At 31.0% G+C, this 18,372-nt stretch overlaps 1 protein-coding gene across 9 annotated transcripts; it reads right to left on the minus strand.

Annotated features, from left to right (window-relative positions):
* Window positions 1–2,262: 2,262 nt before the first annotated feature.
* Window positions 2,263–7,329, minus strand: LOC137818713 (proton pump-interactor 1). 9 transcript variants are annotated; one of them, XR_016517250.1, is made up of 8 exons: window positions 7,165–7,329; window positions 5,961–6,361; window positions 4,730–4,927; window positions 4,451–4,630; window positions 4,157–4,351; window positions 3,802–3,900; window positions 3,179–3,716; window positions 2,263–2,935 (listed from the first exon to the last, which is right to left on the minus strand). XR_016517250.1 is itself a non-coding variant. In XM_068622288.2 (8 exons), exons 2-8 carry the CDS (start codon window positions 6,351–6,353, stop codon window positions 2,615–2,617), a joined length of 1,899 nt encoding a protein of 632 aa, XP_068478389.1. In that variant the 5' UTR covers window positions 6,354–6,361; window positions 7,165–7,329; the 3' UTR covers window positions 2,263–2,614. The 9 variants fall into 9 exon arrangements, 6 of the variants coding, with proteins under 6 accessions (XP_068478389.1, XP_068478396.1, XP_068478427.1 ...); XR_016517251.1 differs by having other exon boundaries at window positions 5,961–6,373; window positions 7,165–7,261; XR_016517252.1 differs by having other exon boundaries at window positions 7,018–7,214.
* Window positions 7,330–18,372: the final 11,043 nt, after the last annotated feature.

Genomic DNA, 18,372 nt, shown 5'->3' on the forward strand with positions numbered 1-18,372 from the left:
TATTTCTAACCTTCATTCCTTTTTTCCTTGGAAGGATTTGGGTCCCCTACATCATTTTTTAGGCATCCAAATTACTCGCACAACAAGTGGGAACATGCATTTGTCCCATTCTCAATACATATGTGATATTCTACAACGTACAAACATGTTGGCCTTTAAACCTTATCCCACTCCTATGGTTTCCAACACTCATCTCCATCAGAATTCCTTAGAAATATTCAGTGATCCAACTCTTTATCGCTTCGTCGTGGGTACTCTTCAGTATATGCTTGTCACACGTCCTGAACTTTCATACTCTGTCAATAAGGTTGCTCAGTTTATGCATTCTCCTCAACTTCATCATTGGCAAGCTGTGAAGCGTATCCTTCGGTATTTAGCTAGAACAATTGATCATGGTCTTCTTTTACACCAACAATCCTCTTTCTTCATCAAAGTCTTCTTTGATGCTGATTGGGGTGCAGATCCTGATGATCGAAAGTCCACCTCTGGTTTTTGCATCTATTTGGGTTCAAATCTCATCTCAGGGTCAACACACAAACAAAAAACTGTTTCTCGAAGTAGTACAGAGGTCGAATATAGAGCAATTGCAACTGTCATGATTGAGATTCTATGGCTTAAATCTCTTCTTCATGAGCTCTACATACAAACACCACCTCCTGAGATATTTTCTGACAATCTTGAAGCTGTGCTTTTAAGTGCTAACCCTGTCATGCACTCCAAATCCAAGCATTTTAAGCTTGATCTTCACTTTGTTAGAGACAATGTACAAAATCGTGTGGTTCAACTTGTTCATATTCCTAGCCATTTTCAAGTGGCTGATCTTCTCACCAAGCCCGTCTCTGGTTCTACCTTTCTTCATGTACGTCATAAACTCAAGGTTGTCCCCAATCCAACCATGAGTTTAAGGGAGGGTGTTAGACCAATAGTTATGTAATTGCATTGTAAACTGCTTTCTGTTTCTACATGGATATACCTATATATATATTCTTTGCCTTTCTGTAAAGATACATAATTTTATATTCATAAATAATACATTTCTCCAGCTGCCACATGCTCATCATAACATTAACAAATATGTTTTTCAATACTTATACTATAATACTTCTTTTAAATATAAACATTATTTTATATTGTTTTAATATAATTATTAGTTTACTTAAATCCATTTAAGCCGCAACTTAGAAAATTGAACCAAAAAATAACCCACGGCATATTCAGACCACCCCCTATTAAGGCAATTTGTTCCAACAGATTTTTTAACCTGCACCTATACACTTTTTAATTTCTAAAATTATCATTCATTCCATAATTAAAAATCAAGAATTAAAAAAAAAATCTAAAATAAATTATTATATTCCAAAAATAAAATTCCAAAATAAAATCTCATTTTTAAAAAACAATTTTATTACACCTAAAAAATTTAGAATATTCCAAAAATCTAAATCTAGAAACATATCTATTTTGATCTACAACCTCTTTTTATTTAGGCTCCTTTTTTATTTAAGGACATTTTTATCATTTTACATCAAAGTTAAAATTGGACGGGGAATCAAATTTCATCAGATGGAGCAAATAATTGCCGAATGTTTCTTTCTGCACCTACATAGGTTCATCTGCCACCCCATATAAAACGTGAAAATATCTTTTTATTCTTTTTGTGTTACCCCATAGAGTAGCTTCTGGATTATATAATCGTGACACACATTTGAAAAACGATTTTCGGATTATGTAATTCAAAAGCTAAAAAAAGACTTCTGGATTACATAATCTGGAAACTAATCATGCATCGAAAAAAGGTTTCAGGTTATGTAATCCAGAAACTAATTATGTACTTAGGCAATGTAGAATTTTTTTTACTTTGAAACCCAACAATTTAAAATTGTACAATTTAAAGCATGAAATAAAAACTTCAACTTCCTAATTACATAATTTGAAAATAATTTTTTTCATAAAAAAAAAATCATTTTGAATTTGGATTATACAGTGTGAAAACTTTGTTAAAAAAAACTTAACACGGAGAAATGCAATCAATGACGGCAAGTTGATGGTAACAAGGGGAAAGTTTGGTCTTTAACTCCTATGATATGCACACGGAATCTATGGGAGTACAAAAGAAATGACACTTTCTATATACCAGAAAGATTCCAAGTTGGTAAGTCGCATTTGAGAATTTAACAAATGAACCCTGCCTAATGCATGCATCATGCCTTTTGTCACCTATTACTCATCACCATCCATCCACCAACACCAATTTTTTCATAATTTTACATAAAAAAATTCTCTATTATCAAAACTATAACATTTAGAATATCTGAGCACAAAGTTTTCAAGTACATCTCAGTGCCATTTGGCAGATTAATTAACTACCAAAGTGAAAAAAAAATGAAAACAGAAATCCAAGTCCCGGTATAACATGAAATCTGACAAAATCCCGGTATAACATGAAATCTAACAAAATTTAGAGGGAGAGTAAAATATATAACTTGTCCCCTGAGAAAGAGTTAGCACAAGACACAGTTTGTGTTTGATCCAGTGGCCAAAGAGGAGTATATAGAAGGACCAAATTACTTACTCTCTCAAACCTAGCCAAGCCATCTTTCTAGACTTAAGCTTCTCAAGAAAGAACGACGAATGCAAAGACCAAAGCAGCCAGGACTATCAAAACACAAGATGCAACCCATAACCAGTAATTTTGAGACCTTTTTCTCTTCAGAATAGCCTTTGGGATTGATTCAGGGGCACCTTTCAGCACTTTTGCTCGAATCCTGGGCCTCACACTGCTCTCCTTTTGGACCTTTGCCACACCTGACGATGCCTCCATGTTAACGTTGTTGCTCTTCTGTTCCGTATCCTCCACAACATCTGTTGCCACTTCCTCAGGATTTGAAATAGCTCCAGACCCACCAGCTGCCTTCTTTGCTTTCTTCTCACGGTCCTACAATTACTCATGTGCAAATTTCTTATTTCAAATAGTTTTCTTTTGGCTAAACATGATCAAACAAAATTAATTCAACTTGAATGCACCAATGTTGATACAAAACTTTATTTTACCTTGTTATGTGTGGTGTCTTCTTTAACTTTTATGGAAACAACATTACTATTACTTGTTGGTTGACTACTTCAAAATATATGCATGACAGATAAACTCAAACATGTGCATCAATCAACAAACAATCACCTTGAGCTTCTTCTCAGCTTCCTTTTGTGCTCTGATAGCTGCTTTGGCAGCAGCTTTCTCCGCCAGTTTTTTCTTCCTTTCCAACGCCTGCTTTGCTTTTGCGATTTCCTCTTCTCTTTTCATCTCTTTCAGCTTTTCTTGATTAATTGGGGGCTCCTTGACAGTAGTCTCCTTTGGCATTTCAAATTCATATTCATCAGCATCTTCTAAAACCTTATTCTCCACATTGGATTTCATATCTTTTCCTTTCTTTTTGGTTTCTTTCTGGAACGTCTGCTCGGGCTCAGTTTCTTGAGGTGCTGGTTTAGACTCCCCCTTTGGCTGTTTCACACTGCTTTTCGCCAATGTACCAGTCTCAATGGGTTTTGGTACTTCCAGCAGTGGCTTTTCATCTGGGTTCCTCATCCGTCCATCTCTACTCAACTGCCGCATGTCCAGCGATGGCAAAAGTCTTTTCTCATAATCATCTCTAAAGGATTTGTCACTGTTCCAGAGTGACATAGCTTTCTCAACCTGGAATCGACAAAAAGGATAGCAACTACAACAACGCTCAGCTAAAAAAACCAGAAAAGAGTGATCAGATGGATAAAGTACACTACAATACAAAGACTATGCAGACAAACCTCGATTTGTACAAATTCCTCAAGCGCATTAATATCTTTCTTTGCAGCAAGCTCCCGTGCTTTGTTCAAAATTGTACGACTTTGGTAGAAATAGGAGTTCTGAAAAAATTAATATTGCTTCATGTTTAGAAATTATTTCTACAATGCAAAATCGGAAAACTAGAAAAGATAGCAAATCCTAAAATCAAATTAATAAAATAATCAATAGCATGCCGAAGAGTCACTTCTGAAGCAACAGAAAAGGGGAAGGGAAGCTTTGAATAGATCAATATAAATTTGGATCAAAAGAAAGAGTATAATAGAAAATATAAAATTAAAATTTTTGCATGTATTCCACAAGCAAGCAAAAACACACCCCCTGATCACGTTGCTTTCTCAGCTGCTGAATGTTCTCATAAGCTTTATCCCTCTTTTCAGTAACAGCTCCTAGTTCCTCCTGTAAGGACTGGATATCCTTGTCTAAGGCTTTTACTCCATCATCAAGTTGTTTGATTTTGGACCGAATTACTTGCCTCTCTTTTTTAGCTCCATCCAAATCACCACCTATAAGCTGCAATGAAATATAATTGTCAAAGAAAATTTTACATAACACAACTATAAATCAGAACATTTACCTGAACCTTGGTGGCAAAAATACACACAATCTTACCTTCACCTGATCTTGAATGTCTTCTTTCTGGCCCAAAGAATCTTGTACTTTAGCTCTCATGGAAGCATTAGCAAGAACCTTCTCCCTTGTCCCTTCAAGCTGTTTGATTTCTCGAATGATTTGTTTTTCTTCAGCCAATGGAATGCTCTCATGTTGTATGTGGTATTGCAAGCTACTGATCTGCGTCCATCAAAAGCATATATGGGAGTGGTGTTTGGATTAATACTAATAGACAAAGTAATGAAGTCTAAACTAAACAGAATTTTGACTCTGACATACAAGATTGTTAAGTTCCTCCTCAGATGCGCATAATCCACCCCCACCCCGGCCTGAACCTGAATTATTTGTAGAACGCAGTTTGCCCAATGCCTGCTGCAGAGGTTCAATCTCTTTTATTTTTTCATCAACAATACTCTGATATTGCTTATTGTCATCTCTTAGAGACTTAATCTGAGAAATCAACTCTGCACGTTCTGACTGCATAAAAATCAAAATATGAAAATAAATTACATATCAGAAAATAATCATGGAGTCTATCATACATCGTAAATCCATTTAACAGAAGGACAGCTAATTGTTAGGTTACACACATTCTCCATCAGATAAAAGAAAGTCCATGAACTTAAAAAATCATATTTCCCATTTTAACCAATACAGCTTTTGGCTGATTAACGACACAGAATATTGAGGGACAAAACTGAGCAAATTAAAAATAACGACAACAACAAACACAATGGCACAACAAAAAAATGTAATAGTAACTAAATTGATGACTATAATAAAGTATTATTATAAAAGTCAAATAACTTTCTATCCATAGCCATTCAACTAAACTGCAATATTGAGATATATATGAAAGTGAGCAAATTTAAAAATATGGACAACAAAGAACACAAAACTGGAATATTGAGGAACTAAAGTTACCAAATCAAAACAGCGATAACAACAACCAAAAAACGACACATTGATTTAACTGAACTGGAATATTGAGGGACTAAAATGAGCAAATTGAAACATTATGCATCAACAAAAAACAGTAATGCAACATCTAACTGAACTAGAATATTGAGGAATTAAATTAAAACAATATGACATCAACAAACACAACACAACATCTAATTGAACTGGAATTCGAGGGACTAAAATGAGCAAATTAAAACATTATGACACCAACAAACACAACAACATAATGATTAAACTGAACTGCAACATTGAGGGACTAAAGTGAGTAAATTAAAACAAACAGAACAACAGACACATAGAACACTAGATAGATAATTAGATAACAACTGTAATAATTAAAAATTCAGATAACTTTGTATCCAGAGCTATTACGCCTAGGGGATGAAACATGCCAAATCTAACACATAGACAATGCTTGACAATGTGGAAAATGACAATGAAGAAGAACAGGAGTATGTATTTCCCTTCATAGATTATCGTCCCACTTTCAACTCCACCAAGGGCATCATGTTATCAAGCAAGCATGACAAAAGCTTTGTCAACTCACCCTTTTTGCCCTTAGAGCATCAGTGACCTGAATTCGTGCTTGATTTTTCTGGCTCATGTCTTTATCAAGCTTATCAAGATTAGCTTTGATGATTGGATCATCATAAGGCCGGAACCTAACAAAATAAAAAGAATGTATCTGCTTTGGCGCAGGCCAATCTTCAACTGCATCTTTAGGGACATCAGCATCTGGAGCAGCATTAGAATCTGGAGCAACTTCAGCTTCTGGTTTAGCAGATTCATCTCCCTCTGACCCAAATATTATGGCGTCAGCGACTTCTGCCTTTTGTTCCAATTTCCCATTTTCAATTTCTGGAGAAACAGGTTTGTCTTCTTCAGCGCTGTTCTCCGCTGGCCCTTGAACCGTCTCAAATCCCACAACCTCAACCGCCATAGCTCCAACTACAGGACAGCCTCGCAAAAACCCAAGAAACCTTATTCAGAAGCTCACATTAACAATTAATAATAACAATGATGAGTGCTTCACACGAAAATACGGAACATTTATGAACAGTACGATTCAACAGTTTAATCAACGGGCTTAAAGAACAGATACACCAATGTCAACCCCATGAGTCAAAAAGAAAACACAAAGGATTGATAACCATTATCAATTTTTATTTAATAAAAAAATTACGCATTCAGGTCAAAGGTTATTAATAAACAAATCATTAAGTCAAATAAATAAATACATGAATTTCATCAATTTGATTACAATCATGTACAATTTCAACCATGCACGTCAAATGGAAAAGGGATCTATCATCATCTTCACATCAAACATCAAATACGAATGACAAGAAACACCCGCTCCGAAAAAAAAAACCAGATTTTTAGGCAAAAATCAGGCCTTTTTCTATGATCAAACCATGCATGCAAACCCAAATTCAAAACAATGACACAATTGCAAGAGATGGCAAAAAAATCAAAAGGGTGTGATCCTAATACCTTGAACAACCACACCCACGACTGATACACCGAAAAAGACAGAAAATTTGCACACAGAAGAATGAGAAATGGTGAAGCAACAACAGCAAAAGGAGAAGAAATACGAATACCAGTATGGAGGAGTGAGATAAGCACAAAGGGATTATTCCCCCGATGAGAGAGAGAGAGAGAGAGAGAGAGAGAGAGAGAGATTGCAAAAAAAGAAGACCCTTTTGACAAAGCGACACCAAAATCAAATCCAAAATTAGGAAAAGTACCTCAGAAAGGGAGAGAATTGTTGAGAGCAAAACTGGGCCAGATCTCTCCCTGTCTCACAATGGGAAGGATTAATATAAACCAGAGTTAGAGAGAGACACAGAGAGAGAGAGAGAGAGAGAGAGAGAGAGAGAGAGAGAGAGAGAGAACACGTGCCTATATCACGTTATCAAAAATGATTTCATTTTGTTTTTATTCTATTTCAAAAATATAAATTTTGTCTTTTTAAGAAAATTTAATTTAAATGTAACTCGTATATTTTAAATTATCTCTCATCATTGATTGCCAGAGTAATGTTCAATTTAATTACCTCGTAACTTTTTGTAATAATAATTTTTAAAATTAAAAATAAATAAATGAATTATTCTAATCTTCCTTGAATTAATTACTTTTTTCATTTTTTCCCTAAATATATAGTTATTAATATAAGTTAATATAAAAATTAAATTTTAAAACTTTTTAGTTTTAATGGACTAAAAATGCAGTAAGATATCATTTTGACACTGTATTAACCTTTTACTTATTGGTATATGATAAATTTGGTGATTTTTATAATTGGTTGTTTTTAAATTATTTTTAATTTAATGATACTTAAACCATTAATAATATATAATAATTAAATTAAAACGTGTATTTCCAAAAAAAAAAACTGTTAAGAAAATAACTTATGCACTTGAGAGCTTATAAAACTTTATGCCTCTAACCAGTCTGTTTTTTAATTGTGTAAAACCCACTATAATTTGGATATTTTTTCCATTTTAAAATGGTTTTTTTCCATATTCAAAATAATATAAATTTTTGAATTCTTCACCATGTAATTAAGAGACAAGTTGAATACGAGGGAAATGATTGTGTCATTTAGTCAGTTTTTGTTGCTCCACTAATTATCATCTAATCATACATAATTTTTTATCCTGAGAAAACACAAATAACTATTTTATGTTTATGGTATTTTATTTTGGATAATGTAAAACAATCTAATTATAAATAATATTTTTTAATTTTGTAAAATTGTATATTTATAATTAATTTAAAAATTATATTAAAATATTTTTTAATTAGTTCATTAAAGCCATAGGTTTTTTTATTTAAGGGAAGTAGAAACATATTACTTCTTAATTTCCTATCTACACCATTTACACTTTTGTTTTTCCATCTAGCACCCTTTTGTTTTTAATTCCCTATCTAGCACCCTTTTGTTTTTATTTTCCTATTTAGCACTCTTTTATTTTTTATTTCCCTATCTAGCACCATTTCAAAAATAAATAAATAAATAATAAATTATTATTTTTTTTATAATTTTAATTTTAAATGCATTAAAAAATAAATATTTTTAATTTTAAAATAGTTAGAAATATAATTAATGAATAAAGAAATGAGTTTTTACAAAATAAAAATAAAATAAAATAAAAATTTAAAATATTTAGTTTAAATTTTTTTTTTTAAGAATGAAGAAAATAAAAAATTAAACTCTACAACAACATAAAAGTATTTTTTATGTCATGTATTTTTTACTTGAAATTAAATGATTACTTCATCAATAATAATAAAAATAAATACTAATTTATGTTAAGATTCAACTTTTATGTTGTTGTAGAGTTTAATTTTTTATATTTTTCATTCTTAAAAAAATAATTTTTAAACTTAACATTTTAAATTTATTTTTTTTATTTGATTTTGTAAAAACTCATTTATTTTATTCATTAATTATATTTCTAACTTTTAAAAATTAAAAATATTTATTTTTTAATGCAGTCAAAATTAAAATTATCAAAAAAATAATAATTTATTATTTTTATTTATTTATTTTTGAAATGGTGCTAGATAGGGAAATAAAAAATAAAAGAATGTTAGATAGGGAAATAAAAACAAAAGGGTGCTAAATAAAAAAAATAAAAAACAAAAGAGTGCTAGATCAGGAAATAAAATTGTAAATGATACTTGCAAATTACCCAACATATTACAATATAATTTTTAAAATAGTCATTACAGAAACAATAAATTTTAAAAAAAAAATTGTAATGAATATAGTTTAGCTAACTTTTGTATTTACTTGTCTTTTTTTTTTTTTTTTTAGACTCGTGAATTTCGCTAACATGATTTATCCAAAAGATGAAAAACATTGGATTACGGTTTTTTCCTTGACTTGACTGGTTGTGAAATTACTTTTCATTAAGTTTTCTATTTAGATAAATAAAATGGAAAATGAAAAAGAAGGAAGGATAAAAAGGAAAGAAAATAAATAATGGTGATTAATACATTTGCATATAAACTTTCCTGTTGTTGTTTAACATTAAAGTATTAAATAATTTAATATATATATATATATATATATATATATATATATATATATGTGTGTGTGTGTGTAAGATGTTTAGAAAGTTTGTAGGAAAATATAAATAAGGTATGTATTGGATTTTTTAAATGTATAAGTTTTATAAATAAAGTATGTTATATATATATATATATATATATATATATATGTGGGGAAAGCATGTATTTATATTATAATTTTTAAAAAAAATATTAAATGTGTTTTGAATATTAGTTTTGAGGAATTATTTGAAGAGAATGATTAAAAGTATTATCAATTTTCAGTTATTTTATAAATAATATGTATGGTAAGTATGCCTTCTTATTATAATTTTTAAAAGTATATTAAATATGGTTTGGATTTAGTTTTTAGTGGTTGAATTTAAGAGAATGGTGAATTCAAGTAATACTAATTTTTGAAATAAGGTAAAAAATGGTTATAGAAAATAATATATAAAATCAATTTCAGTGCAGAATTAATGATTAATTTAGAGATATATGAAAATATAATGTATATAACATATATAATGTGCAATATAATGAAATAGAGATACACTAAAATTTATTTATCAAAAAATTAATTTAGTTGTTCAATCACATCATCCAAAGGGCTTAAGAATGACCGTTTAACCATCTCACCTTTGACTAAGAGGAAAGAAAAATCCAAGAGACTTTTAATTGCTTTCAAGTGCATTAGTGGGTAGTGGATCTTGTTCTAATTGTTGTAGTGGAAGACTCTTTCTCAAGTTAAATATTCCTACCTTACCCCATCCTAAACCTTATACTTTGTAATAGATCAATGAAAAATGAGGTATTGTTGTGAGTAGCCAAGTATATATTCCAATATTTTTGGGATCTTATATTGAAAATGTTTTATGTGATATTATCCCAATGAATGTTGGACATATTTTACTTGGGCGCCCATGACTATCAGATCATTGATGACATTTTACAGCAAGTGCATCGCGTTGTTAAAAGTAATAATGTGTCCATAATGACAGATATCGAACCCACAAGAGTTGAATAATCAAGTAAGAGATTCACTAAATATAAAACAGAATAATAAAAGTTTGTTGGGATTTATTATGATGGCAATGATTAGCAGGAAAACAAGTCAAAAGTTGTTGCTTCAATTGGAAAAAAAGGGATTGAGTTTCGTCTTTCTCACTCTTTTGTATTTTGATTAACATGACAATATTGTGCCCTTTGATTGATTTTGATGCCTGTATAAAACTCATTTATATCGATTCCTCGCATATAAAACTATTAAGATGCTTCCTAAATATCTTCCTCACATATTTATGAAAACAACTTATCCATAAGATCAGATGTTGATAACAATTAAAATTTCAAATCTATTCCTAGCATTCAAGTATATTAAGTATTATCATTTAGGTTAGAACCTTATAAGTACTTTCTAGTCAAATTTAAGATTCTAGATCATGGTAAACCAAGCATTACAAGCAAAATAATAATACCAATCATCAATCAAGAACATAATATTATGTTTAGATATCACCTCAATACATAAGAGTTTGAACAGATTACTCCCAATCCCAAAGGGTAGAATTAGCCACACATGATGAATATTACAAGCAAGGATAGCATGAAAAGAAGATCTAGGATGTTTCTCCTTGACGACTGCCTCCTCTAATGTTTCTCACACCTCATATTCTCCCAATTGGGTTACAAGTCACTCAATGGTGTTTTCCTCTCAATCTTGCACACTAGGGTTGTGCCTCAAGCCCCCTATTTAACCTAATTTTCTTGGGCTTAAGTGGATTCTCGCTAAAGCGAGATTGAGCTCGCTTGTGCGAGTAAAATGTCGAAAATGACCAATGCTGCTGGAGCAATCTCACTCAAGCGAGAAGTAGCTCGCTTGAGCGAGATGCTCTGATGCTGAGTTGGGCTTTTGTGCGCTTGGTGTGTGTTGGAGCCTTCCAGCTTTCCCTTTTTAACTTATATTATTATCCTTTTGCCCAATCATCTCAATTCTCCCCTAGAATCCTAAAATTAACACAAAATTTGGGAATAAATTGTTCTTATTCAAATAAAAATCACAAAATATGTAAAAAGGTATAAATTCATAAATTAGGGGTTATTTTATACTTATTTTAGCAATTAATACTCATAAGTGCCTATATTTTAATATGAAATATTACTGAAATTTGACACTTATCATTTATGGAAAAAGTTCATATTTTGCCCTCTCACTCCTACTCTAGTCAAAGCGGATCAAATCGCTTTACAGAAAATCATTGAAAATGAAGAGAGAGAGAGAGAGAGAGAGAGAGAGAGAGAGAGAGAGAGAGAGAGAGAGAGAGAGAGAGAGAGAGAGAGAGAGAGAGAGAGAGAGAGAGAGAGAGAGAGAGAGAGAGAGAGAGAGAGAGAGAGAGATAGAGAGAGAGAGAGAGAGAGAGAGAGAGAAAGAAACTAGAAAGACAAAGAAAGGAGAAAGAAAGAAAGGAAAAGAAAAGATAGAAAGAGAAAAGGCAGAAAAGAAAGAAAATATGTAGAAATCTTTTGAAAAGTTGATTAATAATGAGCAGAAAGGAGAAAAGTCTAGTTCTAGTATTTTTCATATTGTTTCCAATGACTCTTTCTTTGATAAAAATATTTTGTTCAGGAATGTTAATCAACTTGATACTCTCCACAAAGAAAATGTTTTTCAAAATAATTGTCAACTTTTTAAAAGATTTTCTCTTATGGATAGTTGTAGTTTTATTAATTTGTTTATTCAAATGTTGAAACACAACATGGATGCCCCTTCTCAATCTTATAAACCTTTTTGACTTCAAAATGATTGGGATTTAGTTGGGAGTCAACTAGTGAAAGTCAAATCTTATTTAGGACACTAATAAAAAAAAAATTAAGTCACATTGTGCTTGTAGAAGCTTATGATGTTTTATTAGAACAACCTAGACATTTCATAATACAGTTGTTTACTACAGTTATTTTAATAAAATTACTTTCAGTTACAGAGGAAAGAGCTTTGTGGATAGTTTTCAATACCTTCACAAGTAGTGGAAAACCAACTACAAACAAATTTCAATTTTTGGGAAACCAACTACAAACACATTTCAATTTTGAAAAATCTTTGTTTGAGGCTGAACCAGACAAGAAAATAAATTCCTCTGAAAATTCTTGTGAAAGATTTATTGAAATAAAAAAATCAAATCAAAAGATTAAGAAACTTCATAAGGTTGAAAAATATAAGAGTACTTCTTGGGTTCATTTTGACTATATCTCATGTAAGGGGGTACATTAACCTTAAAGCAAATGTTACTTCTTCCATTTTTCTTTTTCTTACTTTTCTTATATCATTTTCGACCAAACCTCTTTGCATGTTACAATCTTCTTTTGAAAGAGGTAATTATTTTTCTATTCTTATTTCAACTTTTAAAAATTATTTTTCCAAATAATAAACGCAAACAAAAACCTTTACACATCTTTTGTATTCTTTTCATATTAAAAACTTTCTTCAGGTGGATCTTTGAATCGGGAGGAATATGCTGATTTTTTTTATCATGGTGGCTAAAGATCATAAAAGTCGGATCTGAGGTCAGATCCTTTCCTAAGGAGGGGAACCTGATGGAGGACCATCTATACTAAAGCCACCATTCTTTTCAACTAAGTGCAGAGGATCAACTTGGAAAAATACAAAAGATAATGGTTGCCTTAGTCTTGTATAAAATTGTAAAAAGTAGAATAGTATTTTCTAGCTTTGTATTTATGAGCCAACTTTAGAATAGGAATATAATCCCCTCCAAACAAGACATATATTTGGGGCGCCTCTTCTTTGCATGGAAATAACTCTTCAAGTTCCTTACTCCATACTTTTATTTGTGCAGCCTAGATAGACTAGAGATGTTTAGGGTCCAAGGAGACCCAATTGTAACTCTAGCTAGACTTTTTTTCTATTTACACCCTACATTAATTAGCCCAATACATATATAACATGAAAAGTTCTAAATACAAACCCAGAATAAAAGTCTACACTAATTTGTACAATTTTACAAGGCTAGATAAATTGGAAGATCAATCAATAATTAATTCTCCACAAAAGAGAGTCTTCTGAGCTCCTTCTTCTTCTTCCAACCTTTTAGCTATAACCCTTGTTAGAGGCCCAAAGTGAGTCCTATCAGATGGTTCTCCATTAGGAAGTTGATGGATAATTTTGGGAAGGAATGATCCTTATAATATGTATTTTTTATATGTGATCCCTCTCTATATTTATGATCCCTATATCGAATCCTAGATCTTTCTTTGTCCCTCTCTTGAGAAACCATAGATTTAGAAAACATTTATTTTCCAATCAGAAATTTCTATTGTTTGTGTTGCTAGTGTGTCATGGACATCATTACAATGTTGAGTATGAAGATTACCATGAATACTAGATTGATGTGACGGATCACCAATTGTTGACTTAAAACTAAAAATGTTATAAAAAAAATTTACATGTCAACCTGAGTGAGCAAAACATTTTTAAAAATATCTTTTATATTTTTATGAAGTAAATGAAGAGATCGAAGTATGAGCTTTCTCTAAGTTGACTCTAAGAAAAGTGAGGTGAGTCACAATGGACTACTTAAGTACCAAAACTTTCCTAGCCAGAGCTTACTTTAAATAGTTCTTAACACAAGTTCCCTCAAAGAACTTCAAAACAATTTTATAAACGAAATTGAGTGTGTGAAATGCACAAATGAAACTATACATCAAATGAAGATCTACTAATAAGAAACAAAATAGAAAACCTATGTATCATAGAGACTTCAAAGCAAGAAAATAAAGGAAGAAAATAAAAGAAAAAAATAAAGCACGAAAATTAATGCTAGTGAATAGTAAATTAGTCGAATCCTAAGGTGCAAGTCCAATTGACACTAAGAGCCCAATGATGCACTTACACCATTAATGAATGTGAAACTATTAAAATGTCTATTGGAATTACCTTTGTAGAAAATTCCCAATCAACCCAAAAGTAAAAAAATGACACAAAGGTTTTATGATACAAAAAATTAAGAATAAATGATGAAAATGGAACCAATCTTGATGAACTCCTTGAAACTTTGTGATGTTGAATATCAAAATTTGTGCATTTAAATCTCTTGTCTCCTCCTCCCCCTTTTATAATTTCTTTATGAAAAATAGCACCTCAAAGAAGAAGCTGAAGAGTCCTTTTTCTCAACACCAACAAGTTGAAAGCTCAAAACCCTTCACCAAAAATTGAACGTTGAATAATTAATGATGTCATATGACGGTATCCTTAATTTCATGTGCTATTCATCATCTTCATTATCTTCAAACGCTAAATATGAAAACTTTTGCTTTGATTATATTTTTGATATCTTTCGGTATATGAAATAATTTGAATTGTTTCCTTTATAATCTTTTAATGTGAACGTTAACCCTTTAAATTTTGTGACTTGAATCTTTAATCATATATTTGTCACAAATTCTTTCACTGTATTTATCTTGGACGCGGAGTATGGAAGCATTTGCTTTGTTTGTTGTGTCACACATATTCTCAATTTCTTTCTCTTCTTGGAATGTTGATGTGAATTATTTGATACACCTTCAATCACGTTCTCCATAACGTGAATTACGCTCTTTATTTAGTCATGTACTTGTTCTTCAAATATCTTATTTAATATACTCTTTTTGAATGTTGTACTGGCCATTTAGCTATCAGACGATGAATAAGGAAAATTCTTGTCTTGCGTCTTTGGTCTTGTTCTCACTTGTTCTCTTCTCAATTAAATCTCCTTCGATATTCTCTTTTGTTATGTGAAGCAACTTAAATGTCTTCGATTTATATTCCATGAATCTCACTCTACAATAACTTGTAATATCAATGATAAGAAACTTTGTTCTCATTCTCCTCTGTGTCTTGATGGTTCCTAAAAACATATTAGGAAACCTTTGTGATTACCACTTATTTAGTATATTCAAATTCTCGGAACAAATATATCACTAAATAATAATTTTTAATTAAAAAAAATTGAATGTGTGCTAAATCATGTACGACTTTAGTTCAAAAATAAAATTACCAAAATTGTATTTGTTAGGTACGACTTTACTTTAAAAAAAATTAAAAATCATCTTTATCCTACGTGACTTCAATAAATTATCAGAAAATTAAAAAATTTGATAAATTTATTTTCAACATTCATGAGTTATGTGAAAGAAAGAAAAACCAAATCAAAGTTTTAGTTTTTGTATGAGAGAGTTTAAGTCATATTTCTTAAATACGACTTCTTAAATACAAAGTTGTGAATCTAAACAAAATTCACTCATTGTTTAATTTTTCCAAATTTATCCATTTTGGCAATTTCTCAAAATTACACAAATATAAGTAATATGATCTTCTCTTATCGTACAATAATCTAAATTACTATGCTTAATTCATTATCGATGAATAGAGTCACCTAACTATTTTATGGCTGCCAATGCACCCATTAATCAATATATATTCTCACGCATAACATATATAGAATTAATAAAAAAAATGTTAGACTAAGTATTTATTTAAATAATAATAAACTACAATTTATTACATTAAAGAAAATAAAGGACAATCAATTTAACAAATATAAAAGACTTAAACAACATGACCAATTTTAAAATAATTACTTATTTTAAAAAAAGACAAAATTATTTATTAAAAAGTCAATTAGACAGATACATAAAAACTAAAACCTATTTAATTTTATTAAATAAGAACTTTTTTTTTAAATCACAGACTAACCATTCCATACTCTATAAATCTCGATTCCAAGGCTTTGATAGTGCCATGTATATCAGGCTTCATCATGCTCCAAAATGATTGTTATTAGAATCCACAAAAATTAGGTACCACGTTTTTCATGTGCTCCTTATAAGAGTACATCTTTAAAATATCAACGAACAATTTAAATTATTATGAGGTGAAAAAAAATAGGTAAAGGCATATATATATATATATATATATATATATAGAAAATTATCAGGTAACTTTTTAATTATAATTTATTATCAGAAAATTTACATGCAAGTTGTAAAGTCTCCTCCATGTGTTTCCGTACTAAAAGGACCACCTACTAAGGTCTAGTTGTAATCGTACATTGACTGTTATGATAGCTGGTGGCAACAACCACCAAATACCCACAAAATCCTAATCGTTGTATCTTTCGTCCAAAATCCTATGTAAGTAGAATTTAATTAGTTAGACAAGTAAAAAATTATATAAATATTTTTTATGAATAGATAAATTTTAAAGAATTTTTTATAAATATATATATTATATATATATATAATAATGTGGAATTTCGAGGTCCTTTTTCAATAGTTGATTCTTATATGTTAAATAACTTTGAATCATATGGACCATCTACTGTGGGGTGATGAACTAATCTATGCGATGTGATGTGTTACTCTATAAAAGACTGAATGGGTCTTGAATGCTTGTTAGGTCTCATTTTGTGTGATGTTCAATCCTTTACATTCATCTATGAGGATTTAATCTTTAATGTCCGTTAATAGGTGGTGCACTAATCTATGTGTCACATCACCCTACAAAAGGCTGAATGGGTCTCTAATGCGTGTCGGGTCTCATTTAGTGTGATGCTCAATCTTGTGGGGATTTAATCTCCAATGTTCATTAAAGTGTGGTGCACTGATCTATTTGTTGCATCACTCGGCAATGGGTCATGAATGTTGGCAAGTCTCGTTCAGTGTGACATTCAATACTATGTGTTCATATTTGGGAATTTAATCTCCAAGGTTCGTTAAAAGGTGGTGCATTAATCTATCTGTCGTGCCATTGTACAAAAGGTTAAATGGATCATGAATGTGTGATAGGTCTTATTCAATGTGACATTCATTCCTGTGTGCATTCATTTGTGGGGATTTAATCTCCAACGTTTGTTAAAAGGTGGTGTAATGATCTATGTGTTGTCACTTTGCAAAAGTTTGAATGGGTAATGAATGCATGTCAGGTCCCATACAGTGTGACATTCAATCCCGTGTGTTTATCTATGGGGATTTAATTTCCAACATCCGTTAAAAGGTGATGCACTAATATATGCACTACATCACTTTGCAAAAGGTTGAATGGGTCATGAATACATGTAAGTCTCATTCTGTGTGACATTCAATATTGTGTGTTCATCGATGGGGATTTGATCTCCAAGGTTTATCAAAAGATAGTCCACTGATCTATTTTCAGTGTCACTCTACAGAAGGCTGAAGGGATCATGAATGTGTGGTAGCTCTTGTTCATGTGACGTTCATTCCTGTGTGTTCATCTTTGGGGATTTAATGTCCAACGTCCATTAAAAGGCCGTGCAATTATCTATGTTTTGTATCACTTTGCAAAAGTTTGAATGGGTAATGAATGCATGTCAGGTCCCATTAAATGTGACGTTCAATCATGTGTGCTCATCTGTGGGGATTGAATCTCCAACGTCATTAAAAGGTGATGCACGTCTCTTTATAAAAGGTTGAATGGGTCATGAATGTGTGTCAAGTTTCGTGTGTTAAAACACAATGTTGGAAATGAAGTAAGTAATCCTCAATCAATTTTTTACAATAACACACAAGTTGTATGTTTTCAACTTGCAATACATGTATCAAATCTACATATTTGTGATAACACTTGATTTGTTCATGTTTTTATGGAGTTATTGCATTCTCTAAGCACTTTTATCTTTGGTATTTATGATAGTTAGCATAGAATTTTCATTTTCTATAAAAAATTATAGTTGTAATAAATCTTGTATAAAAACTATGTTTTCAACTGAAAATAATTAATTCATTCAATGATGATAACCTTTCAAGCTGGTCTTTGTTGCATTAGATTTCCAACTTATGGTGCTTTAATGAAGATAATTGGAGCATGAAGATAGGAAGTGTTGAGCGAA

The sequence above is a fragment of the Phaseolus vulgaris genome, chromosome 11 (assembly GCF_051622355.1).
Source record: "Phaseolus vulgaris cultivar YP4 chromosome 11, ASM5162235v1, whole genome shotgun sequence".
Classification (NCBI taxonomy): Eukaryota; Viridiplantae; Streptophyta; class Magnoliopsida; order Fabales; family Fabaceae; genus Phaseolus; species Phaseolus vulgaris.